This window comes from Falco biarmicus, chromosome 13, assembly GCF_023638135.1.
Source record: "Falco biarmicus isolate bFalBia1 chromosome 13, bFalBia1.pri, whole genome shotgun sequence".
Classification (NCBI taxonomy): Eukaryota; Metazoa; Chordata; class Aves; order Falconiformes; family Falconidae; genus Falco; species Falco biarmicus.
Window position 1 is genome coordinate 11,526,238 of NC_079300.1, and position 27,918 is coordinate 11,554,155.

The 27,918-nt window shown below is 42.7% G+C and overlaps 1 protein-coding gene across 2 annotated transcripts in view; it reads right to left on the reverse strand.

Moving 5' to 3' along the window:
- The window catches only part of DIS3L2 (DIS3 like 3'-5' exoribonuclease 2), a 195,990-nt gene that overhangs the window by 78,987 nt on the left and 89,085 nt on the right, over positions 1–27,918 (reverse strand). For both annotated transcript variants that reach the window (XM_056358435.1, XM_056358436.1), the window contains 2 exons: positions 19,472–19,551; positions 1,600–1,712 (listed from right to left, as the gene is read on the reverse strand). In XM_056358435.1, the coding sequence (XP_056214410.1) occupies positions 1,600–1,712; positions 19,472–19,551 (193 nt within the window). The remainder of the gene's footprint in view (positions 1–1,599; positions 1,713–19,471; positions 19,552–27,918) is intronic.

The window sequence follows — 27,918 nt, forward strand, 5'->3', positions numbered from 1 at the left end:
ATTAGCATGGTGCTAACCTCTAGCAGAATCACAGCTGTCTTAGGAAACAGTTCCATCAAAGGAAAGCATATTTTCTACAACAGCCATGCTACCATCTTGTTTCAGACAGCCTGGCTGCTTTCCTTTGCCCATCCCCTCTCTCCTTTTCATCTCTTGCAATTAAAATATCGACCATTTCATCCTCTAACCTAGTTTGCACTCATAAAATATATTTTCTGCAGGGCAGAAGTGTGGGTAAAACACTAATCCTGACTGCTGGGCCATGGTAGTTGGAAGAGCAATTGAAGATAACAGGCAACAGATAACGTATGTTGGCATCGCACATGACTGACTGGTAGTGCTGGGGGGAAAACGCAGTTTGAAAGAAAATTCAATTAGCTTTTGCATTCAACTAGATTTTCATTAAAAATGTCTCCTTTCTATATAAAAATCTTCCTTCTCCCTTTAAAAAAAATAAATCACATGCCTTCAAATCACAGTATTTTGACTTGGAAATACTGCCACAACACTTCCGTGGACTACAACAACCCTGGGAACATCCAGGAAGGAAGGGGAAGAATCACTCCTAATCCTAAGTAGCAAGTAGGATGTCTTTATTTATTACACAAAAGATGCCCTGTCATCCTGGAAAGGGCTGCAGAGACAAGGACTTCAGCCTGACTGAATGGGAGTGTGGGGAGAGGCAGATTAATCTGCTCCTATAGCCTGCCTCAATACTCGTCTGCATGCAGCTGATGCCTCAAGCCGACACAGGACACTACCAGCAGAGCTGCCCAGCTTCCCTACATGCACAGCGCCAGTGGTATCTGATGAGCTAGGAAGTGTTTCTGCACATTCAACTGAAAATGAGACAGCCACAGACAAAACCTGGATGTTTCCTTTCTGATAATGTTAAACTTGAACCCGTTAATTTCTAAAGTGTAGAAGTCAACTTTAAATGTCAGTTTAACATTTGATTCTGTTACACTAAGACATGCACTATTTCAAGTATCTTTTCACTGCATCATGAAAGATAATTTCTCCAGTATTTGGGATACCCCAATAAGAGTGCGAACATTCTGTTGTACCTCAAGATGTGAGATTGCACAGGGTGTTTTATACCCTGCTCTGCCATGCCTCCACTTCTGGGAGGGATTAGCTAGTACTATTGCACTGAAGAGAAAGACAAAACTCTCCACCACCACCACATCTGCAAATATCAAGCTCCCAACAGCAAAGCAGGTGAGCCAGCACGGGTCTGTTAGGCTCAGCACAGTACAAATGTAGCCATGCAGCTCTGGGTCCTGAACCAGCCCCAGGTCAGCAGAGTCCCAGTCACACGGAGCTGCTCTTGAGCTGGCAAGCCCTGGCACACCTGGGTCTCTGCCCACAGACACAGGGTCACAAACTGCTGCTTCACCCCTTGCTCTCTCTGTAAGCTCCGAGGTAGTCAGCAGCTATGTTATCTCTTGTGCTTGCCTCAATTTATTCATTTTTGTAGGTTTGCTGCAATAATAGCTAGGTTTGGCTGTGTGGGAGTCTGAAAACGAACCTTTAAAATGACTTTATGGTAAACGGAAGACACAGCTGTCAGATGAAAAAAGGAAAAGTTGTCCTCACCTTTTGCACTAGATAGACACTAGTTGCTCTTTCACTCGCTACTTCATCCAGTGCCGTTTCTTCCAGTACGAAGTAGCTTACGTCTGCGATGTGAACACCCACTTCAAAGTTCCCTGAAATTGAACAAGGAAGTCAGTAGGCTGCAGGTAGAAGCTAACTGGCGACATATTTAACTCTAACCCCTCTCCCCACTCTCCCAGTGCTACTGTAACCTTTTTGCTTTAAACCTAGATCTCACAAAAACGATGCTTCTTTCCATCTCTTCCATTGAGATGAAAACCACAGTCTCTCAGGACACTACCAAATTCACAGCCACTGGGGCTACAACATACGAGCGAATACGTACACAAGTGAATGCTCAAGTACAGCAGTAGATATGTGAAAACCCTTAAAAAACATGTGGATAAATCTTTCCAACTAGGAATCTGTAATAGTGAGCCTAGTCCTCATCCTTTTGCTGTCAGGCAACAGTAAGCAAGAAATATGGGACCCCACCTCACAAGCACACAGGCAATGCAGGACACCATTTCCCAGGTCACACATGCTTTTGGGTTCTCAGAGCTGCACTTGTTTCCAGCTTCACTCCTGTTGAGCCCAAATTGCTGCTGGTGACCTGGGAAGTATTCAATGACTTTGGATCAGGCTATGCAGAAGTGTAGCTTTCCACAAGCAGAATATTCCCACAATTATCCTGCCTTCCCTTTATATTAGGCTTTTTATCCTTTAATTAAGAGTCCCCTCTAGAAGTATCTTAATTCAAAAGTTAGGCTAGAGAGGAGCACTACTGAGGTTTATCATGAGGTTTTGGCAACAATTTGGATTTGGAAGTAGCAATCATCCTCAGCTTCGGAAGTAATTAGTATCTTGGTCCAAGAAATTCTGGTTTGCTAATCCTCAAAGCAGCCTGCTGACCTTTGTTTTCTCTGGAAGGGCTAGGCTAGATTTGAGGTGCTTATTTGTAGAATAGTTCTAAGTGCAGTGGATTCCTAATTATAACATTTGGTTCTTCAGAGGAACTCACTAACTTCTTGGTATCCATAAATATTTTTTCTTGTCTTAATTTTTTAAAAAAGGCAACGTAATAAGATACCATGCTGCTGACAATCCAGTTTCTCTGTATGCCTTGCAAAGAATATTATCAAAGCCCTCCTCTGGAGTGTCACATTTTTGAAAGATAATGGTTCACAGCTGCCGTCAATATGCATCTGCCCATGTGCCCTTCTGATGGGTACCAGTGCTAGATTTCAGCAGAGTGGGAATGGAAACATACAGGCAAAGAGGAAGCGTGAGAAGGTTCAAGGTCTCAGGAGAGCCACCGAGCCCACCGTGCCCCCAGCTGGCAGTCCAGGTAAGTGAGCACCAACTTGTCCTGCGCGATTATGTGAATTTTTTTAATTTAATTTTATTAAGCCATGTTTGCACTTTGAGTACATGAAGTAGTATCTCGCTTTTTGAGCTGCTTTTGCACACTCAACAGAGCACAGATGTAAAGGCAGCAGAAATGCACATGGGAGATGGGAGTGCTGGGGCTGAGATTTGTCCACATAACCTACAGTCACCAGAAGGTCCTGCAGAGAGCAAATATGATGGGAGCAGGGAGAGGGGGCAATAATCCCATCGCACACCAAGGGACAAATTCCACCACTCATTAGAAAGCTGGGAGAAAAGACTGCAGATTAAATAGTTCACCTCAGAAAGCTGCCTACAGCTGTGTTGTGATATTATCACATGCCTTGAAAGCTGCCCTACATGGATTAGGCATCCAAGCCTGAAACTACTTAGGCAGTAAGTTTTAGACCAACAGTTCAACCAACAGGTTTAATATTACATGCACTTGAAGCCAACACACTCAAAAGGCAAAAAAATATTGAATACTTTGAAGTCAATATTGTAATGTATTGACCCTGCAGGCAAATATTGACTAAAGGAAAAGGAGAGGGGGTCATTACATCATGCCTTTAATCGCACTTTAATTCAATATGTGCACTGTTACATACATGAACTTTTTGTCCTCTGTAGAAAATTGACAAACCAAGAAAGATCTCATTGCATGAGATAATAAAACATGGAGTCAGCCAACAAAAACACATTGAGTGGACTTAAATTTCATTCAGGTTTCCCACCAGAGCTTCTAAAAGCTAGGGTCAGCATAAGCCCCCTGCTTTTGAACTTCTAATGGAAATTCTATCTAAATATTTTCTTACATACATTGACATAATGCAAACTGGCAGCTCTTTGGTTTGTCTTGCTCAAGTATGAATCACCCTATCTCCCTCACCCCAAAATAATTCAGACCAAGAGAACTTGAAGATACAGCACACTGATCAACCAGGCTGATTTCCCTCAAATCACTGCTTTTGAATGTGTTAGACAAAATACCAACCTAAGCCTGCACAGAAATACCTGCCCACCGCTCTCTCCTGGTTTATTTGCTAAGTAAAATGAAAGAGCTTTATGGATAGAGAAATACTGTTCACTAGGATTCTCTTCCAGATCCACAAACAGTTCTTCTAGTCTCATAAATTTTTATGACAAAGTCACAAAAGGAACATTTCACATTGCAAGTCTTGTGTTATTTCCCAAGGAGAAAAAGAAAATGTGGCCTGAATGAAAGGGAAAGAGAGTTAAACTTGCACTCATTTATTGAAAGAGTCTTGTCAGAGAGAGCAGTGAAAAGGGGGGAGAGGGTAGACACCACATGGACCACACACCACAGGCTGCTACACATGGTTTACTCTACATTCATTTTGACGAAGGAATCTACTTTTACAGCAAATAGAGGCTTCAAATCTTGGCATGTAGCTCTCCGTCACGATAGACTTTATGCCCTAAATTTCTTACAGAAACAAGTACTTTACAAACCACAGACTTGCTTCGCCCCAAATATAAAATTCTCCTACAGTGAAGCTAAATCTGCACAACAACCCCTAAAGCTAGGTATACAATATCAGTTTAAGGATTTTTTTGTTTTTTTAAAAAAAGAATTTACATAAGAATGTAAAGGAGATTAAGCCAGACACTTCATACGCTGACATTAAAGCAAGAGCTGAAGGGAGCATCTATTGCAATGAAAAATGTTGAAGATGCTTGGATGGCTTCTTTCACTCAGGTTCTCTGGGATTTTTTCATTTAAAATCATTTCATCTGAAAGTGGGTGCAAAACCGTCACCCCCTTTGAACTCTACCACTACAAAGCTGCTACCTGGGAGATGTTTAGCAACAGGGAATGCAGTTTAGAATCAAGCAACACATGTTTTATTAACCACCTGTACTCTATTAACTCCTCTCTGCAACTACAGAGACACAGCAACAGAGATGGAGGGGAGACAGGAATATTATTTGAAATTACACTACGGCATTGCAAAACCCGATAATGAGACCCTTTGCAACGAGCAGCTCTCCTCCAAGCTCTGCACATAGAAGCAGGGAAAGGGCTGGGCACGCAGCCATCAAAGCTCCTCTTGGTCCAATGATGTGTGCAAGAGGGACGGGATCTGTTGCCACCTTACTGCAAGCAACACAGTTCTGATGCTCTTGCAGCACTGCACACAGAGAAGACAATTTCCCTTTTTGTTTACCATCACATAGGTTGCCAGAATGGCACAATATAACGCACCTGTGTTTCTCCAGCTTTCTGGAAGCGTGGATTCCCTCTTGAAGCTTACCAAGCGATAGAGCTACAAAAGGCAGGTCTCCCCTAGCATGACACTGCACTACGCACACAGCAGTTTTGGAGAAGGTTTGGCTCCTTGATCTGAGAATCTAGTTTGTTTGAACCCACTCCAAAATCCTGTGTGTGGAACACTGATATGATGCTAAAATCCAAGGAGAATGGTGGCACTGCAGAGAAGAGCAAAGAACAAGCTGTTCCTTTTTAAATTTTTTTCACTGATGATCTCATTCTCTACTACAAAACAGTTCAAAGAACTTTTTTTTCCCTTCTTTATTGTGGAAAATTATAAACAAGAAAGCATTAGCAAGAAAGAGCTGGAAGAGAAGGAAAAGGCCCTTTCAGCTCCATAAAAACTGACAACCTAGCGAGCCATATCAAGCATTTGCCCCAGGAATTAAAAAGGTGAACTGAATGTATTTGAACAGTATGCAAGGGACCAGACTGGCAGCAAATCCCTCTTCTCTGTCTTCAGCAACCCTAATCAGTCCTAGCACAAATGCAGAGACACAGACCAGTCAACTTCACTTCACACCTTAGCGTATGCGAATTTTAGGACCATGCAACTTAAAAATGCAGCTCTTCAAGGATGAAACAGCAGAAGGTAATTCTCTAGCTTGCACACACACTCCCCTTCATTCCCATCTCACCTTCAAGCATCATCATTCTCAGGAGAGAAGACAAGCACTAGCAAGAGCATTAAGTCAACTTAAAATCTAATAGCAAGTTTTTTGTATTAAGCACCATTTCTCACACTGCCTTCAGCCCTCAGGGAGACACAGAAGAGTTCAAAGCAGACTGCAAAGTGTTTTCTCTAACCAGAAAACAGCCAACTACCTACCTGCTGCCAGCAGTTTGGGGTAGTTGGCTGTTCCCTGGCTGGACCAAACTCTTGCAGCAAATAATTACAGCTCTTTGCCATTCCCCTGCCCTGCAGGTACCATGCTGCTGCTCTTATCTCAAAGCAATATTTAGCACCTTACAAAAGGAAGAAAAACTTGCATAGAGACAAATGAGACCTCTAATCTACATGCATGTTTTGTTGCTATTAGCAGCGCTACAGTAGAGCACGGGCATTCATCAAGGCTGAAGTTCTCACATGTGATCATGGGCAAACAGGCAAGGACAGGGTCTACAACGGAGGGTCTCAGTTACAGAAGGGACAGCCAGAGGGGCTGCAGATAGTAATAGGGGTGGATGCAAAACAAATATAAATTGCATTGAGACTTGGGGAAGCTGCTGGAAGTAGCTAGAGGCCATCTTTAACATATGCCTTTAAATGAAAGACCTGATCCAAGCCCAAATATTTCTGTTTCTCTTTGGTATGTGTATGTACATCTACTATAGCTCAAGAGTTACAGAAGGGTCCCTCTTAGGATAGACAGAGGGGGAAAAAAGAGAATGACTGAGTAGGAGAAAAGAGCAAGCAGGAAAGCAAAAAAATGAGCAAGATGGAGAAGAGGAGGAGAAGAGTTTAATACAAAAATAGAAGTGGAACCATGGAAAGAGCAAGTTATATTTCTGCTGTGGAGCCTGAAGACAAAGGTGGGTGGCTTTAATTCTCAGCTGAGGTTACTTTTCCACCACAGGAAGCCAAATTATTGTTCAGAAAATCAGACCGTGTGTTTTACTTTCCTTGTTATTTTAAATTAAGTACTTAAATTTTACTTGTGTGTCCTAGGGCCATTTTGCCTTTTGAAAGTACAGTGCAACTGAGCATAAATCCATTTACTTGTTTACCAGGAAACCAAATTTTTTAAATTATCACATGAAGGTCCTTTAACCAACCAAAATGCAAATAATTACACCTTTTTTTAAGCAAGTAATAGCCTTTTTCTTCTCTAAAGGTCTCTTCCTTGAAATAAGCTCCCAAAAAGACTGTGGCAAAAGGAATCAGAATCCTGTATCTCAAGAGAGGGGGACAAGTCCCCAGGGAGCAGAGCAGCAACGTTTCCATCCAAGCATAAATATGACTTGAGTAAATGTTGCAACAACTTCAAGAGGAAAACCTCTCTGTCCAAGAAAACTAGAAGCACTGCCAACAGGTAACGATCCACAAAATACTAAATACTACCAGGCATTGCCTCCAGGAGATGTTCCCATCCAAGCCACTCTGCCACTGGTTTGAAAGAAAAATGTCCCACAGAAACAGCCCCCTTCACCCACCAGCCACAGAGAGACTTTGAAACCATCAGGAACTGGCCAAGGTTCCAAGATACTTGAACTCTTCTTTGAACTATGCTTAGTCACTTTTTTCTGGGTTTATAGCACCTGCAGAGGGGGCCAAGGTCAGGCCCCCACTTGCACAGGGCAAAGCGAGAGGAGCCAGCACGACTGCACAGCCCTCCAAGCGCCTGCACCAGACTGCCAACAGCAGAAGGGCTGGGTGGGGCTGGGCTTTTGCTTTGCTTCTAAAATCACAATTAAAAGCATTGTTTCCTTTCAACCTTTTAACTCTTTAGCCTTTACAGATCACATTTACATCCTTTTCTCCAGGAGCTGGACTGATGTAAAGACAAGAAAAACTGTGACATTTTTCATTTAACTGCACAAACTCAGGGGCTGCAAGATGGACTGAATCCTCAACGTTAGAAGAACTCAGATTGGCCCCAGTTATCCCAAAGTGAGAAACAGAGGGAGATCACAGGGGAAGGGGAAAAAAATAAAACCATCTTCAAGTGTAACTCTTCCCATAGTGAAGTCTTGGCACTTCCTGGATTTCTGAAAGTATCTGAGAAACCACTGAGAGGAACGGTGATGTTGCAAAGCGATGCTTTCAGCAGTCCAGAGAGAAACAGGAAATATTCAGAGCATTTCATAAAAATAAAGCATGACAGTTTTTTTGTTATTTTCTTTATTCCTTCTTTAAGTGAAAAGGTCAATGTGGGACATCAATGAGTCTAAAATCCAGAACAACTCCTACCTGTTTTGTAGCGACTTTTAAAGCACTATTTTACTCAGGTCTCAAGTACCCCGACCTTTCTGTCTCTGGCATCAACTGAATGTTAGGGAGACAACTACAATTTTGCAATCTAATTTGGAATTGGCTCCAGGTAAGGTACAAAACAAAACTCGTGTTCATGAAGTGCAAGGAAGGACAAGTGAAGATGAAAAGCAGAAAAACATACCAGGAAGGGAACTCCTCCTAAGCAGAATATTTTCCAGAGTTTTCCATGAGCCACCAGAAATTCTTTAAATAGTTTCAGAATTATGAGAAGACTTTATCTATTACTAAATTAAATGCTGGGAGCAAGTCTTCCATGTGAACTGCATAAAGCTTTGTCTGTAGCAGCTAATAAATTCAGCAATGTCTTAAAACCACTTAAGAATTTAAAATCTACCTTTTATACCCCAAAACAAAGCCAGGACACCTCCATAATGTGGCACTTCACACACCATGCATTAAAGGGCCCCGAGTTTTATACGCAAACCAGCAGAAGCCAAATCAGTAAAGCACTGTTTCAAAGGCTTTGGCTAAGGTTAGCATTTAAAGCCCCTGGCAAGGAAGGCACTCCCGCACACTGCCCAGCTCTGGAGGGTATGCTCAGAGATCGTTCTTGGTCAGCAAGAGGCATTCCCAGGCCAAAGGAAAGCAGAAGGGTCGATCCTCCCACAGGAACACAGGGTAGATCTTCATGCTGGTGGTGTTCCTCCAACTTCCAGCTGCCATGAGCTGGAAACATCTAAGGTCATAATCAGAAATCAGGTCTTCAGTCCTCACAGATCATACCACATTACTAAGGCAGAGAAACACAACAAGTGTCCTGTCCTGTGGGTTGCCAGTGAACCCACGGCAGCTCTTCATCACCTCGTGACAGGAGATGCTGTTATCCAGAACGCACCTACTGCCTACACTGTTCCTGAAAACCACCTTCAAACCTGATGTAATAACTCCAGAGAGGAATGAAAAAGCTCTTTTGTGCAAGTGGTACCACTGCACCATTAAGTTGGATACTTACACAAAGAAGGTATTCTCCTCAGGGAAAACCACTAAATAGTCAGAAGGACAGAATTTACACAGCATGTACAAGATAAAACATTTAATTGCAGACTGAAGGACATGGGGAATGATATCCAACAGAATAAGCACACTGCATAAAGATTTGTTCACACTGCTGAGCAAGATACAAGCAGGAAAACACAGATGAAAGCAGGGCAGAAGTATTTTAATAGTAAAGTCAGGCCCAGAGCACAGGAAAAATGGGGACAGACAGTATAATGATGGAAAATGAAAATAATGTGCCATTTCTTTGTTATATCAAACGTGTCCAGCACTGGCAGACTGAGACCACACACAGTAGTAGTTCCTTATGCAGTGATGCCCCCATCCCACCTTCTGCCCACACAGGTTTTCTCCCCATTCCTATGCTGGTACCTGTTTACAGTGCAGAGGGTCACAGGTAAACTGGTCTCCTCTGTGCCCACAAAAGATCCTAGCAGACTTTGTGAGATGCCAAAATAGCAAGTTCCACTTAGAGGTTTTGTAAATTGTATTGATTTCTTTGCAACATTCAAGTGTAATGAGCAAAGTGAAGAGGAGTTACAAACTTCAAATACATCAGATTTATCCACCAAATGCCGGTACTTGCTATATGATCACCTCTGGGAGAACCTCTAGATGACTACTTATGACTTAGACCCAACATGAATCTTTGCTACTCAGAGTCTATCCCAAGCACTTGCCAGATGGATCTTCAACCCTTCACCAAGACAAGATGTCAAGCTGGACACCGAGGCAATAACTGTACTGGTGTGAACTCAGACCCCCGGCTCAGAAAGCGCTCTTTGCTGGTAGGGAGACATTACCAAGGCAGACTGCCCTTAGCTCTCTCAAGCAGTCTCTTACTAGCAAGGTTTCCAGTCAACATGATGGATGTAAAAGGCCAAATTCTGGTATTCACATCATGAATTGTTTTTTATCACTATTCCAAGACCCATTCAAGAGGCTAACTATCAGGAAACCAGCAGTCTCTGAATGCAAAGAGATGGGAAGTGCCACCCAGCAGCTTTCAAGATGAATTACAATCATTTTGGGTGCAGGATGTCATCCTGTTCCTGAAATGAAGGTTTAAGAGTGGGGAGGGATCAGCCTCTCTCTGCTGCTAGGTCAGTCCCTTTTGTGATATCTCTACTGTACACAGCAATCCCAGCTGAGTCAGCATTCCCAGGCACCGAAAGACACCTTGGGATTTAGTGGTAGGCCAAACACACTCAAGGTACTTCCAATGAACAGCCTTGGCATTTCAACTTTGAGAACAGAAAGCAGCTGCTGAGATTTCACTTTTAGCCATCCAACTTTTTTGTTTATTTTTTGAAAGATTTCCAAAATATTTCCATCTGCACCTGGTTTTACTCTTTGTGTGTAACTAGCATAATAGTCAACAATCAAGAAATACTCTAGTGAACTGCACTGTTAAGATGTTTTTCCCATTCAGCTGGGTTCTGAAACCCCTGCATTGCAATAAATTAAAAGTTAAAACAATAGCCCACTAATGCTGAAGGATCCTGCCATTTAAGGAAGTTGATAATAAAGAATAAATACAGCAGTAAGTTCTTTGCTACCTGCATGCAACAGAACGTAAGACTGAAGTTAACCATGTGGGAATGTATTCCCAGCTATTCGTACCCTTTTACAGTTTATCTTCCTCACACATCTTCTGATTCTTATCTGCTAAATTTACTGAAAAATCTGGTTTTCTCTAGCTCTATCTGGTCATCACCTATCATTTGCGGTACTTGTCTAAAGACTCTCCTGGCCCCTGAGGTCCTGTTTAGAGAACAGAAATCTTAAGTGAAATGCTTTTAGATTTGTTTGTACAGGAATTTCTGGATCCTCTTCCCATAATCCAGCTCCTTAAAGGCATTTGGGTTTTTTCTTCAATATACAATCAGACACTATTGTTTTTAAGCCTGTATCCTGGAACATCAGTGAGATCCATTGGGATGTGAAATCCCATGTCTGTCTTTGGGGAATTGTCCCAGGTCCTGAATTTATGTACTGAAACGACTCAAAGGCAACTTCACCCAGAGCATCTCTCCTCGCTGCAGGAATGTAAACTCACTTTTATGAGGAATTCTACTGGTATTTGCACATTTTTTTGCATGTTCTGCAGCCACGGTCTTCGTTAGATTAGTCCTTCATAGACAAGCCACCTTTCATTTTGTTTTAATCCTGTGTCTTTTTCCCCTACAGATTTCTTTTTGTACTATAAATAAAATAAATAAAAAAAGCTTTTGGGATAAGGTTGGAACCTTTATAAAATGTCTATACTTGATACAAAAGTCTGGTGCAATAAATATGAATTACCAATAACAAATCCTGCCCATTTTTGCTTAACCAAGCTTTTAACCCATCTTCTCACAAGTAGCTTTCAAATACATGCAAAGAATGTTTTAACAAAATATGTTCCAGCAATCAATGCTCCAACTAAATCCAAACTTCCTTAATCTCCACCCCAATACCTTATCATGCAGTTTAATGCACTTGTCTGGGGATTGGGCTCAGTCTATTTCCCTTTCAACCACCACCAGTTCAGAGCAAGCTCCCTATTTCCACTCAAGCTGAGGGGAGCCCTATTTTGTCAAGCTGTCTCACTGGTCTCAAGAGAAGTGTTCAGTGGAGGAAAGGTGATGCAATCTGGCCCTCTGATTCCATTCAACCTTGCACTTGGAAATTGGAAGTGATGTGTGTTTCCGCACACAACCCCATGTTACTCTAAAGGAAAAGGTAAAATATACTGTACGTGCTGCAGTTCCCCAGCGTTACACAGGAGCACACTGTGGGACACAGCAGGGATCTGGATTTGGCACAGACCTGAGTGTATTTTGTGTATTTCAAAGATTTGCAAAGAACTTGCAACCACAAGCCCTTGATAGAAAGGATATGTACCTGTTTCTAATCACTGTAATATGCCTTTTTCACTTTCCTAGTGACACAACAAAAACCCACCAAACTAATCAGCAGGTAACAGGAGAGGTGAGCTAATTATGTCCAATACCAAAGGAAAAACTGATCAAATGTTATGCACAATCCCACTCCTTGTAGGACTACTTCATTTTTCTCATATTTGACGCCTGCAATAAATTTAAGTAAATTGCAGTTTATGGTCATTTTACCTTTGACTTATATATCAGTGTGGAGTTTCTGTCATTTTCTCTCTGACTCTGGCCTCTGTTCATCTCAAACATCTTACAACGAAGGAAACATAGTAATTTCATAATGTAACTTTTGATTCAACACTAGTCCATTCTTCAGTGTTTATCTTAAGCAAGTCAGCCCAGCATGGCTCCAGTTACACACTCTTACCATACTCCGTGCTGCGGGAATCAGATTAGCTGAAAGGTCCTGTACCTTGTGTTGCTGCAGCAAATTTCACCCTACAGTCCTTAAGCAGCCAGAGGGACAAAGGTGAATAGAAGAAGGAATATTTTTGTCTTAAAAAGCAAAACATAAGTGCATACAACTTTGCAAAATTAAACCCACCCAAGTGTTTACAACCTACATCAGGAAAGAACAAGGACAGAAGGAGAGGAAGACCAGACAGTTACCTGAGATGGCAGAGAACATCTGGGGGCTACCAGGGCTCTACAGGTGTTTTTCAAGCACAGGTTCTGGAGCTCATGCACTAGGGAATGTCTACTAAGATGTCCACAAAGTCTAAGAAAAGAAGCCCCAGTGTCAATAGGCCGACAGTACACAAGAGTTAATTTTACCAATATTTGGCAAAATCTTGGTTGGCTTTACCAAAATGTGTAAAATGAGCTCCTTGAACAGAGACACAGTCCTCACTCTGCAGTTCTGTTTCTGAAAATTTCAGCCCACGGTGGACTGGCTGGTGTCTGCTAAGGAGAAAGGTCATGCTGCACTTTTCCCAGATCTGGGTCAATAAAAGAAGCTCTCTTTGCTTATACCCCATTTTCATGACACATACAGAAACACAATGTGTTTGAGATTTTTATCCCATTCCCTTTAGGTATATTTGATTTAAATTCATCAACAGGTTGAACAGATTTAAAGGGAAGGGAGAAAACTGGGAACAGCACACTGCAGAGGTCTCATTTGCTTAGGTCATCAGGTGAACACTGGCAAGATTCAATGAATGTATTTATATACAATCTCACTCCAAAATGCAACCGATGTCACTAAGGACATAAAAACCAGGGCAAACATCCTGTTAGAATGTATTTCTATTCTGCAGTACAACAATTCCTCCTAGAGTAAGATTTAAATTACTTAAACTTGAGTTACTTTGTGAAAGATTTTAGGGATACAGAAATGGAAGAACAACGGTGAAAACAATGTTAGTTATCAATATACACACAAGGAGATGTACAGAAGCTCTGTCAGTATGGCCCAAAGTACTGCTTTGAAATCAGCATCAAAGGACCTGCACATGAGTAAGAGAACCCCTCAGAAATGCACCCACCCCAATCATTTCTGCTGCATCCCTTCCCATCACAGCCTGACATTTCACTAGATGCAATTGTCCGCCTTTAAATCTGTCAAATTTAATTTCTGTTCCTACCAGTAAGCAGCCTTCAAACACAACTGCACCAATTGTGTACCTTACCAGAAATAAAAACACCACTTGCAGATAATTCCCAGAAGAGGTTTGACAAGTGTGGGAAACTTGCCTGGTGCCACTGGGACATGCAGGTCGCCTGGCATGCTCTTACATGATGAGATCAGAATAAATCTTTAAACATGTGCACCCTGGGTGAAAACATTCAGGTACGGTTATTTTCTGCGAAAGTCTGCAACATCCGTACAAACAGCTCTGTTGTAGGCTCCTGGCTGCAAAATTTGCTAGAAGACGTGCAGAAAGGATCACAAAAGAACATTGACTGAAATGAACTTGCTTAAAACCTCAACCTACCCCAAAACAGCTCTACAAAGGCTGTAGAAACTAGGTGCAGTCCAGACCCATCTTTTACTCCGAGATTACGCTGAGTCATCTAAATGGAGTACAGTTTGTTCATATTTCTGAAGCCGTTACATAAATAACCCTATTTTCCTTCTTTATTTGAGCTGATCTCTTTTAAAATATACACTCACAAATGTGAACAGCAAGCTTACCTCCCTACTGCTATCATTAAACAATAACGAGGAGCACGATCGCTAATCAAAAGCAGACTCCAATATAAAAACCTCTCAAAACCAGACTGGCCCACTTAAGACTTATATCCCTGAAAGTTTCCAACTCCTGCAATATGCTACTGCAAGCTCCATTAAAAATACAGCTATTCCTACAACTATCCCATGCTTCCTTTGCTAGTGATACTCTGCTACCAGCTAATTCTTCATGATAGATTTGTGGACTACTACTGCAAAAAATTCCTCTCCATCTTTTACTGAGGATGTAGCATGGGAGAGTCCTCCACCCAGTGACTAGAACTGATAAGGGTTGTACTGAGAAGTTTTAAAACTAAGCAAAGGTGCAAAAACAGTCCCTTATCTCTCTGCTTGTTGCCTAAGATCCTTCAAGGCAAAGAAACTGTCAGAGTCTTGAATAAATTAGCAATGAATGCTTGAGGACAAAGACAATTTCATTCTTCAAAATCTTCTGAAATGCACTGATTTAGTTGCCTGATAGAAGTAGTGCAGGCAACACGTGGTTTCGTTTTTCTTGTAGTTATTACGGGTGCTATATACCAACAGAGAGACATTTTCTGAATTGGGTTCTGCATTCTATTGATTTTTTGGAGATCTCCTGACATCATGAGGATGCCAGATATGTGGTTTGCTCATGTTGGCTTTTTTGGTGGTGGTGTTTTGGTTTTTAAAGTGTTTTACATATGGGCAAAAAAAGATGGAAAAAATAATAATTTCTTCTAACCACATTTACATTTGGAATAAAAGCTATGTTAACTCTTTAAACACAACTTTGCCCTCATGAGTGATGCAGCCTTGCCAGCCCTGGATAAGCTCTTAACCTCTAAAACAACTCTTTGTCATAATAACTGCAGCTAGCATAGCAACTTTTAAAGCCAAAAATCCTGAGGGTACCTCCAAAACGTATCAAGAGGCTCTATTAAGCACAAGACTGAGGTCTCGTAGGGGCTCTCCTTAACACTGAAGCATTGGGAATGGCTGTAGCTTTGAAAGCAAGTCAACACAAATAAGTGAACCCAAAGGACTCCCAGCACTGGTTTTGGACCTTTCTAAATCCACACGTTCCTGAAAAAAATTAGTCAAAGCACAGGTATCTGAAAAAAAATCACATATGCTGACGGATTTATACCCCTGCTTTTGCCAGCCACATTTCATGGGCCTGTAACAGTATTCTACATAGTGCTATGGTAGTCAGCAGAGCACAGGCTGAAAAATCACTGAGTAAGGCTATCAGCTCACAGTGGGCCAACAAAGTAATGAATCCACAGAGATTCAATCTGCATGCAAGAAAACGTCCCAAGACCTTGTGATACAAGGTGGTCTGGATGTCTCTGCCAACTGCAGAAGACAGGTCTGAAGGCTGAAGTCCCCAGTGCTGGAAGCTGAAGAGTCTCCCCAGCCAGCCAGAGCTCAGTCCTGTCCAGGAACAGGTTGACAGAACTATCTCCATCAGAGCATTCCCCATCAGGATGCAAAATAACCACTGCAATGAAGTACGTATGTCAGGTATATAAATACACACATTTCTGTTGCTTTCTCCTGCTAGGAACAGAGACGATGAGATGCTCATACCCTGGTTGAGGATCTAGCACCTTGTCTCTTGGGCAACAAGCTCTGTAGCTGTATCTCTGAGGTGACGCCTTAGAAAAGGGCACAGGATATATCTTATATTGTCAGCTGCATGTGAAACAGATATCCCTCACAGGAGGCTTACAAAATAATGTTTGGATTGTGTTCTTCGGATCAGGAAGTATTTGAAACATTTAACCTTTGGAATTTAGCATTACAATAGTGAACCACAGCTGGCAGAGGAAAAGGTTCATGAAATACTGGATCAAGTTTGTGCTTCAGCAGCATATTGGGAGGATAATGGACAAGAGTCCATCAGTATAGGTTCTTAGTTGCTTTTATTACTCATCTTCACTTGAAAGATTCTGCAAGCATCTCCTTGCAGACATCAGGAGCCTTAAAAATGGAGATGATTCCAGCTACCAGACCGGACATCTCTGCTTCAGAGATACTGCATGTCTTAAATAAAATACTGCGGCACAGAGACAATGCTGAAATATCCTTCCTCTGCTCACCTGGGGACCCACGCTGAGCTGGCTGGCTAGCCACCATACCTGCTCCAAGGGTGCAGAGGGGCTTCCTGCAGTCTTTTTATGCCACTTGTTCCCACTCAGCCCCTCAACTCCCTCCCTAACTGATTGTCAAAGACCATCAGGAGCTGGTTTCCATCTGTACTTCCTTCTGAGCCACAAGGTCTCCTCAAAATAAACACTCAGATTTCAAAATAAAAGAAAGGGTATTTCCATGGTTGTTCTTTTCACACCGATTTAAAACCCAGTCCCTGGGATATTCACCAGCATCAAAACTGGCTTTTCCAGGGGGTGGCTCTCCTTGGCCTAAGGCTGAGGCAGTGCTGTGATGGAGCGTGGGCACCACTCTCACCGCAGATCAGAGGCTGAAAGGAGAGACAGAGCACACAATACCCAGGACAGGCACAGGCAAGATCACTCTTAAGGAAGGCTCCAGCTCAGAGCATCTTCTCATTGAGAGGAGTCCAGGGTGGAACAAACCTGTTGGAGGATGCACAGCTCCAGCCAAAAGGCGATCTGGGACACAAAGGGCTGCTGCGAGCAGGCTCCCACTTCACAGTTTAAGAAAAATGAGGCACGGGTGTGAACAAGGGGTTTCAGGCTGGGTCAGCCACTAACAAGTGCATGCGCTCATGTGCCTCTTGGATTTTCTCCTCTGAGGCTCATCTGGAAAAAAAGGGGAGCATGCACAACAATCTTGAGAAGGACGTGAAACTTTCAAAAGCACTAAATCCTCACTGGATTTCCCATCCTACAGATTTTGGATACAAGACAAGCAAATCTTTAGTTTTGCTTTCAGGAAGACAGCCATGCCCTGTCCCATACTCTCTCCTGGTTTCTTCACGTCTCTTCTAAAACACACTGGCAAAGTTTATTTTGGAGAACTCAAAGAGGAGAAAGGTTTCTGCATCTTCCGCTTTTGTTTTAATTGAAAAACTGAGCTTTGCAAACCTTTTCTATGCAGAGTGACCCTGTAGTCTGATCCAAGCCTCTACAGAGAAAAGCAAAAAAGCAACAAAGCAGGGAAGACAGGCAAAGCACGTGAATGAAGTCAACTCAAAGGGCAACTTTAAAAAAAAAAAATTGTTTGGGTTTTTTTTCCCTCACTTGGATTGCATGAAAAAGACTTCTTCCAAAGAGGCTTGAGCAGGGCATGGGGCAGCACTGCAGCCATCCACCTCTGCATCACAAGGGGATTTTTAACAGCCATGCTACACAACTACTGCAATCAAGTAACATCCCAGTAACGCCTAGAACCCTCTTGGCTGGACCTTACAAGTAGAGGATCCCCTCTGCACTGGTACATCTCCCTCCTTATAGCTTGGAGGAAGAGGCCTCATGCAGCATTTTCTGCAGTTGGGGTCAGAGAAACAATGCAGACTTTAAAGAGCAGCCACATCCCTGATCAGCAGATACACCAACAAGTCCCAAGGACGAGTGACAACCCCTGCAATGGCTTTGCAGACTTTCTGGGAAAGAAGAATTCTTGTTCAAACAGATATTTTCCTTGAACATTTTCTCCAAATGGCTTACGGATAAGAGAAAAATGCAGATGTATGCACCACAAACCAGCTCAGCGAATGGTTTCCTGCAGTATCTAAAACCCATGCATATGTGAGCGGTAAAGGCTCAGAAGCCAGAGTTTCAACACCCTAGATCTGAGGGGCTGTGGGATCACAACACTGTCATAAATCTGCAGTAATTCAGATGACAAAGTGGAAACAGAGGGAACAGAGTTCAGCTTAGGATCTCTCAAGAAGACTGTTTAAATTTTCTATGAAACAGAACAGCAGTTTTTCCTTAATCTTGCCTCAAAACTGCTATCATACAGTATAATTAATTTTATTGGCCTCAAATTTTCTTTCATCTCTGATTTTTTTAATCAGTTTTATAGCCCTGTAATACTATTCTGTACCTGGGTCTAAATGACATGACAATTCATTGGCCACACTGCACAGAATGAAATCAACCCAAAAAAAGGGAACGGCATCTTTGATATCATCATATTGTGATGATTAATAAAAGCAAGAAAAACTAAACACATATACAAAAAAACCACCTTTATCTTCTTTATTAGTGGTGGATAAGCTAATCAAATCATGCAATATTTCTAACCAAGCCTGTTACTGGATCTCATCAAACTAAATGAGCAGAACTTGGATGGCAAAGTAAGCTTTAAAGAAGGAAGTTCCTTAAGTCAGACTCATCAAGATTTGGCTGTGATGATTAATAAAAGCAAGAAAAACTAAACACATATACAAAAAAACCACCTTTATCTTCTTTATTAGTGGTGGATAAGCTAATCAAATCATGCAATATTTCTAACCAAGCCTGTTACTGGATCTCATCAAACTAAATGAGCAGAACTTGGATGGCAAAGTAAGCTTTAAAGAAGGAAGTTCCTTAAGTCAGACTCATCAAGATTTGGCTTCTGGAGCTTTACTTTCTGTTCTGTTGGCTTACGGCACAGCAGAAGTACAAATAAGGCAGAACAGAAAGCTTAAAAGGCAATGAGAAGAATAACACAACTTATAAGGCACACTCTGCCCATCTGACAATTACCAGCATCCCATAAACACCAAAAAGCAATTCAGCCAGTGACCTTCAAAAAACTGGACTCCTTTGTCCAGGGACTGCGGATTCAAGGTCAAATTTTCACTAGACTTCAGTCTGAAACAGTGGCATATTAGCTATTCAGCTGGAACTCCCATAATGACAGAAGACAGCTGAGATCTGCTTAAATCAAATTACAGCTCCTGATTATGCAAAACACTATGGTTCTGTATTTCCTGACACCAAAACTACTTCAGAGTGCAGCTTGCAGATACCTGCTCTAAGATTTCTGAAAACAAGCAATTAAAACAAGAAGAGAAAAACTAGTTTATTACTCTACTCATATTTGGTAAAGAATACTTCATGACAAATTATATATATGAACGTGTCAACAGCTGGATATAAACAGAGAAGCATTTTGTAAAATATATCTCATACCATCAGGGAGTTGTTTACAGGACAAAGCATCATCAAGATCTTTGGCAGTTGATGGGTCGATGGTGAAAATGCATTCTTTCCTATTCAAGGAAAAAAAAAAAAAAAAGAGAAGGAAAATTTATCTTCTAGTCATGAAGAAGGTACCAAAACACAGAGACCATCACAGACACCCAGACAACAACAATCGTGTTTTCAGAAGACTGTCTGTTGAAACATCTTCCAATCTAATCTGAATGTCTAAACCTAATCTAGGAGGAAAAAAAAAAAAAAAAAAAAAAAAAAGGTTTTAGACAAGTGAATCTCCTGGGTTGGTTTTGTTTTGTGGGGTTTTTTTTTCATTTTACTTTTTGGTTTAACTGGTTGCTCTTAACAGCTTTCATCTCATTACTGATTTTCCTCCATGCAACCGAAGTAATTTAGCCCATCAAGTTCACTCCAAAGAAACAAGCAGGCAAAAGTCCTGAGGCCTTGCAGCTAGAATAAAAATAGATTGTTCCTAATTGCAAAGCTAAACAGAACATAATTAACCCCCATCCCCATGCATAAGAGCAGATATTACAGCATCTGAAACTCCACGAGCACAGCTAGCACATAGAGGCAGTGAAACATTTACAAGCCAAGCTGAAAGATAACAAAATTGAGTGAGAGTTTTGGTCTCAGTAAAGACGCCCAAGAGGTGCAGTACTTCGTAACATCTACATTGCCTATTACCCACCAGAGAGAAAAGCAGGTTCAATAGGAAACAGTATGAAAGTTATAGAAGGAAAGAGCTCCAAATCAGCTAATTAGGTCTAGCAAATCAACTTGGTGCTTAGGAAAAGCTGAACGCCCTTTCACATACGAGGTACTAGGCGGCACCTGGAAACGCAGCCCTGCCCTGGAAGGCTTACATATGTATGTCCTGTAGCGGTGGATGGCAGGAACACCAGGAACATACCAAAGTGGACCACTGATATGGTCTAAGACCATGCAGATGAGACAAAATTGAGCATCAGACTTGAGAATCATAATGTTTAAGAGCAGAGCCTGGCACCAGCACGATCCAAAACCTGAAGCACTCAACAAATAAAACCTCCTAAACCCCTGCTTCAGGGCCTCCCCCTCACCCTGGGCTGCCCTACAGCAACTTCTTCCCCAGACTCCTGCACTACAGCAGGGCTCACCCAAGCATTGTGTGGAATGCAGGACTGGAGCTGAAGAGCGGTGAAGACACTGAAGGAATAGTTTTCCTGGTCTATTTTGCTTTTATCTTAACCTTTAGAATAAGTGGGGCCCCTCCTTAGTTAAATGATCCCCAAGCACAATGGTATAGGCTGAGGCTGCCAAGGAAGAGATCAGACCGCTTCTTTTCTTCTTTTCTCTTTGCTGCTGAAAACCCCTTATCGTGATGGCAACTCCCTTCTAGAGATGTATAATGAAAACACATATTATTTTTCTTACAGCATAGCCACCAGTATACTCCAAGGGTAGGAGAGGTAGGAGGGGAAAAATTACAGTGAACTTTTAAAGGAGCAAGTGTCACATGGAATTAGCAAGTCTTATTTTTTTTGCATGGGTGCTTGCACAGCGAGAGCCATGTCTCTATCTTCGCAGGCCTACCCACTGCAGTACTTAAATGCTCTAGGTGGTATCTGCTGGTGTTCAGGCAGCTGGCAGCATGTATTTGTATAATTCCAGCAGGCACACTAAATTTCAAAGACATAAAAATCACCAAAGCACTTCACTGCCTTCCGAGACTTTGAAAATCTTTTAGAATGTGCTAGCTTTCAGATTGGATAGCAAAGCTGCCTTAATCCCAAAATGCACATTAGTTTCTGATCCTTCACATGCATCTAAACAAATTAGAGACTGTGACACTGGAAGATAAGAAGTCTTTTCAACTACACCGGGACTTTGATCTGTTGCTGCTTAGCTATCCAGCACCGAGTATCAATGAATTTTTAAAGGCTTGCAAACAACCTTACGACCATAAATATATATTCCTTAAAATTCCACTTAAGGATGGAATTTCGGGGTATCTCCACTCCAAGGTACTACGCAACTTTCTTTGGAGAGCTGTGTGAATGCTGATACACAGAAACCTACTACAAGCAGTATGGGGGCATGCATGTGTGTCAGCCTGCATGTATTGGTATACCAGGTCCCACTAATGCACAGGGTACAAAGGCAACGCCTCCTGGCACTGTGAGTCCCCCCCAGCCACTTCTAGTAAATCTTCCTTTAAGTTACTTAATTTAAAAGAGCAAACAGCATTGAATGGACACCAAGGGCTTGCTTCATCTATAGACAAGTGAGGAAGAAAAAGGTTTAAAGAGCTGCTTCAAAGAGAACGTGGGTTTCTGTGTCAGGGGAATAGATAGCTTATCCCAGATGTCCAGGGCCTGCAACCACAAGCATCTGCCACCCATCGTGAATTGTTGCTCCAGGCAGTTTAAAAATTAGCAGATTGGTTTCAATGAAATGCGTATTTGCAGCCTGCCCTGGAAAGAAGTGAGCATAAAACCATAGGCGCCAAATTCTGAACACATTTATACAAAGGTAGCAACTAACGTGCTGCTTTGCTGAGATGTATTTGGTCAGTCAGATCTACTACAGAGGTCAGCGGTGGCCCCAGTTCAGAAAGCCCAAACCTGTGGGGCCAGTGGGGCAGCCCCAGCCTCCCTGGGCAGTGCTTTGTGCACCGCTGCTGCCCTTTGCGACGTGTGGCTGGCCTCTGAGCAGCCTCTTAGCATGCAAACTGCAGGCACAGACACAGCTCACCGTCTGAGATACTTAAACTCACAGATGCAAAGCTGAAGAGAGGTCCAGACAAATACTAATTTAACATTTCTCACCAGCATTCCTATGTGTAGCACAGCTGGGATGTGTTTTACCACCAGGCTCAGATCCGCTTCTCCTCTAAAACTACTTCAGTGACTTGGACTTGTAGCTTGTCACAGGCAGTTTATTCTGGGCACAGAACGCAAGGTGAGGTAAGACAGTCACTGAGCAAGTAACACAAGGAATGACATTCCCTGGCATAAGGACTCTGCAGAAGTGTTGCAGAGCCAACAGCCAGGTAGTCAACGGGACAAGAGAAGCTGATTTGCAGGGAGAGCTCAACGTTCATAGCAGTGAGATAATCCTGGCACATAGGAGTACACCTCACTGAAGTTTTCTAAGCGAATTCCGCTCACCAGTAACTACGTTATTAGGTGTGATGAATTATATTTCTGGTTTTCAGTTTCTATTACTGGAGAAGTTTCAGACTGCTATAGGAGCCGAGGCTGGCATGTGGGAAAGAAAACAATCCACCGTGCGATGGGACTGAAGCGCCGAGCCCGAGGGCAGCACCCCACACACGTGCCCTCCAGGGCAAGGTCTCTGAGGAAGGCATGTTCTCAGCTATCTCCTGGTTTTCCTCCAGCCCTACCGGTACCACCTTTTATCGCCAGCACAGCCCGCCCGCTGCTCTGCAGGCCGTCCCCTCCCTTGGCACCTACACCAGCCACTCCTGTACAAACCCCAGAGAGGACCCCAAAGGCAGCTAACCAAAACCATACAAGTGAAGAAATAACATTGCTCCCAAAAACCATACGAGTGAAGAAATAACATTGCTCCCAGCTATGTAGCAAGTCCAGCCTGCGATGAGGAAGGAGCTGTTCAAATTCCTCCCCTGACCATACTGCCCGACTGTACAATACCCCAAAGGCTGTGGCACAAAGGATCCCAGACAGATCAGACCACATTTCTGACCATAACCAATAACAAAATCAACCTGCAGCGGGTTGTATGACTAAATCTCAAGGCGACAGTACTTTTTTATGCACCTGCTAACAAAGACGTTGGTTAAGCATAAGCAAATAGCCCAGCCACATGCATGCACATCTGCATTGACCACAGGTAAATAAAAATTGGCAGCTGTCTGCAGCTTCTGGAGGGCCGCCAAGGTGACTCTGTGGGTTAAGGAGCTTGATCATCCCCCTCTCCCCCTTCTTTAAAAGTCCAAAAGAAGCCATCTCTCATTGTCATTACACCTAATAAAAACCTGGTTTACTCATATCAAACTGTCAAAACATACTTTGTAAAAGTAACAAGATGTTCCAAGTCCACTCATTCCAACATACACACAACTTGGTTGGTTAAAAGAAAACAGTTTAGGAGATAGACACACAGAGTTAAGAGATTTTCTCGTCTTCATGCTAGAAAGGACTACAGATAATCATGTGCCTTTAAGAACCCCCCAGCAATGATCAAAAACCAACATTTCAGTGTGGAAACTTCCACTTTTTACAGGAGCCTCTTTCTCCAAAACATGTTTAATGCAGGTTTGCAGAGGTGGACTTGCTCTGGCATGGGGTTTCTGTCAATGGAAGAATAAAATATCTTCTCCCTTTTCCTCATGGCCAGAGGTTTCATGCACCACTGCAAGGCAATGCTTTGCAAGTGTTTTGGAGGATCAGGGGAACAGCTCGCACTGAGCATGGTGGACTTGCAAGCATCAGGAAAGCACGTGCCACAGACTGCCCAGACCCTGGCAGTCCCAGGCAGTGCCTGAAAGCACTGACCCAGCCACTTCTAGCTTCGAGGCTGTGACAAGAGCGCAGCTTGCACCCTGGCTCCCTCTGCCATCTTATAAATCAACCACCTGGGGAAAAAAAAATTGCAGAACAGAGCACTTTGTTTATTAGACAGTAACTACAGCATCAACATATACAGGATGGTATATTAATCCTAATTTAAGGAAAGCTAATTAAGTGTAGTTTCTCTTTGCACAGCTTAAAAAAAGACTAATTAAAGAGGACAAGCGTATCTGCAGAGCAGTTAGTCTTTTTACCTTAACAGGACCTAAAATAAATATCTAGTGCAGTGCTAGAGGTAAGATAAGTCTGTTGGTGAGCTGGAATTACCGTCACGGTAATTAAAACATTCACAGATCACAAGACAGCAAGAGCAGTTTGTTTTTCTTTGTGCAAATACGTACATCTACGTAAAGGTATTTGCAAGACTCAGCAGAGAACATACTGCACAGTTGGTGCTGCGAGGTTGGGTACAATATACCCATTTTTGCTAGCTAAACTGTTCAGAATTCAACATATCAGTTAGCTTAGCCATAAAACGTAAACACATACGACACAAGGAGATTACAAGTCCCAGTGGTCAGGGCTCCATCTTCACTCAAGTGGAAGGCTACTTGGATCAAGATGAAGCATTGTGTTTGTAAGCCACAGGCTCAGGCTGTATTAGAGGCAGGGTTTCTGGCATGGCCAGTTGTTGGGCAAAGTTTGGGTGTTACCAGTGTGATTTTCTGTAAAAGCAGCTTGCTGCTGCTAATGGAGAAAAGCACCACTTTGTACACAGGAGACAGAGCAGCACTCTGCAGCCATGCAGATCCTGCTAACACAGCTGGATGACCTTCTCAGCCAGCAGCATGCAGATGAGTCAATTTGCCAGTGGAGACATGGAGCTCAGATTTTCATCACTCTAACAAATGCCAACAACCGTGAAAGAACAGTTGAGAGAACTGTATGTACCCACTAGAGCATCAGAAAACCGTCGACAAAGCAAGATGTCCTTATCCGCTGAAGTGACCGTTCATGGGAGGCAGAGTCCTAAAGAAGCATGAACCAGCTATTCAGGAACCAGGGAAGGCAGAGGATGAAGGAAGGACATCCTAGGTACACAAGCACAAGTCAGCTAGGCAGCCTGTGTCCATGCTCCCACATGCCACAGATCACCATCCCCCTGGCCCTGGCTGCAGCCACCACCAACTCAAGTTACTCACTGAAACCCCAGCTTTGCTATTTGCCTGAACTTGGACTGCTCAGGGCTGAGGTCATGGGCAGAATTTAGACTGCCAGATCTCATGAGAGAGACAGAGAGAGAGCTGGGCACCTCTGCAAGCAAACCAGAGCACCTAAGGAAAGGGCTGAGGAGGGAACCACCAAAGGTCTCACAACAGGAAACCCAGACACAGGGGCTTAAATCAAGTAAGAATAGAACCAAACATAGAACCGAGCATTGACCATTTTCAGTTGGAAGGGACCAACAACGATCTAGTCCCACTGCCAGACCAACTCAGGGCTGACCAAGTTAAAGCACGCTGTTAAGGGCATTGTCCAAATACCTCTTAAACACTTACAGGCTTGGGACATCGACCACCTCTCTAGAAAGCCTGTTCCAGTGTTTGACCACCCTCTCGGCAAAGAAATGCTTCCTAATGTCCAGTCCAAACTTCCCCTGGTGCAGTTTTGAACCATTCCCATGCATCCTATCAGTGGATACCAGGGAGAAGGGATCAGCACCTCCCTCTCCACTTTCCCTTCTCAGGAAGCTGACAGAATTATGGTGCCTGAACTTGACTACCTCATTCACCTCCCCATCCTGACTCTCTCCCAAGGGCAACTTCCAGACTGAGGCAGTCTCCTGCAATGTTTACTGGTCATTCACAAAAACCAACACATCCAAAACAACTACAAAAGAGAACAATGAACACACCAGAAACCACAGCACCCACTAGCCTGGTAAAGGTAGCCAAAACGTGCTGCCTGTGAATTCCCAGCACACAAACACTGCACAGCTGATGACTCAAGCAGCTGAGTGGCTACCCACATGCTGACCATCTTGCCCTGCCCCAGGCTCAGTGCTCACAGTCCCTCCTGAAGCACCCAGCTAAATCTTCTGCAGAAGCATTAGCCTATTCCCAAAGACTAGACTACTGCAGCTGGAGGTGAGACAGTAACGACCAACAGTTTGTTTATTAAAGTTTAGGCAGTGCAAGCCTTCTTTAAACTTGAGTATGTCAGTGCTAAGACATTTACAGTACAAGTGACTGCATGTCTAGACACTTGCAATGCATTTACATTCTTCTAGGGACTCCTTCAATTGTCCTGTTCTCTCCACTTTGTGAGTACATACAACAGCCTGGTAGGAGTAAAAGCTCAGCCTCCTGGTTTACCCTTATTAACTCCAGCTCAAATCTGGCACTTTAAAACTAAGCACATTTCAGCTCTTCAGGTCATTTCTAAGACCCTGCTGAGCTCCATCTTGCAAAAATTAAACAGACATCATTTCTCAGAGCTGGAAACAGTCAGTTTAATTTGGGAGCAGGCATCCTAGAGCTGTCAACTCACTCCAGTGAACACTACTAACATTTTTTCACACAACAGTCCAATTGTTATGGCAACCACAAAAATCAATCTTCTTCTTCAATCACAAGTAAACCCAGAACAACCATGGTGTCTGCGCAGGTTTGTTATGAAGTGCCAATAAGCATGGGACCACTCCCACTGATGTGCATCACTCAAATGGGGATGAAGTGCTCGTTCTCCGAGAGAAATTTCAGAGAACAATCAGTTCCCGAACATTTCAGAAACTTCAACATCCCACTCCTAAAGACATCTATTACATGTAGCGTCTACCACATTTGTCACACTTGACATTGGCAGATTTTATTTAAAACCCCAGAGTGGCTGCTTCCAAGACAGATTCTTAAAAGGAATATATTTTAAAAATATACCTGCAACAGAAGTACCCTGACAAATTCCTGATGGAATTCTGAATGCCCTGTAACACAATGACAGAGATACCTGACACATCACAAAACTCTTTTTGCATGGTGCATAAATTTCAAAACGAACCAAAATTGTAAAATAACTGGAAGCAAAACCTGCCCCCTCCAAACACGAATTGTTATAAGCTCTACAAAAATCCAGCACAGCATAAAATGCGTTGAAAGCCCAACTTCCTATATCAAGCAAGTACTGACCTTTTTAATTTTTCTGTGTTTATATTCTAGCTAACGTACTGTTCTGGTTCAGAAAACAGACCTTGGTCCAAGAGAGCGGCTGACAATGACTCCTGATGTATTACACACTTGCAATAATAAACATTTACATTTTCACCAAGGACTGCTCACTGGATTGCCGAACCAGAATCAATTATTCCTTCCACATATTCATAGCCTCCAAGTATGGGGGAAGGTGGAAAAAAAGAGCACTGCAGTCCTGTAACAGACCTAAATGGCTTGAAAAGCCAACGTATACATAAACGAGATCAGAGTCTCTAAGAGAGCAAGTACGAGCAGTATTTCCTACAGGTTATGCTGTAATTGTACCACAAATATAATGAGGTCTCTGCACCACCACTAACCCACGCAAGAAGGTGGAGTGTAATTGAAAGTGTACTTGCATTATATAAACTACTTCAATCATAGATGCACAGAGCTAGAATTGGAAGAGACATTAGGTCATCCAGCCCCCATAGGTCAGAGCCGGACTGCTCATGACAATACATTTTTGCAAGGACTTTCTCCAATATAGTATTACCACCTTTAGTGATGGAGTTTCCAATACTTTCTTTAGCAGTCTAAGCTACAGTCTATTTTAGGTTGGACAGGAAAGTTTTCCTCTTTATTTTACCTTACATGTCCTCATAACATCCCTTTCTATCCTTCCACCACCTTAAGT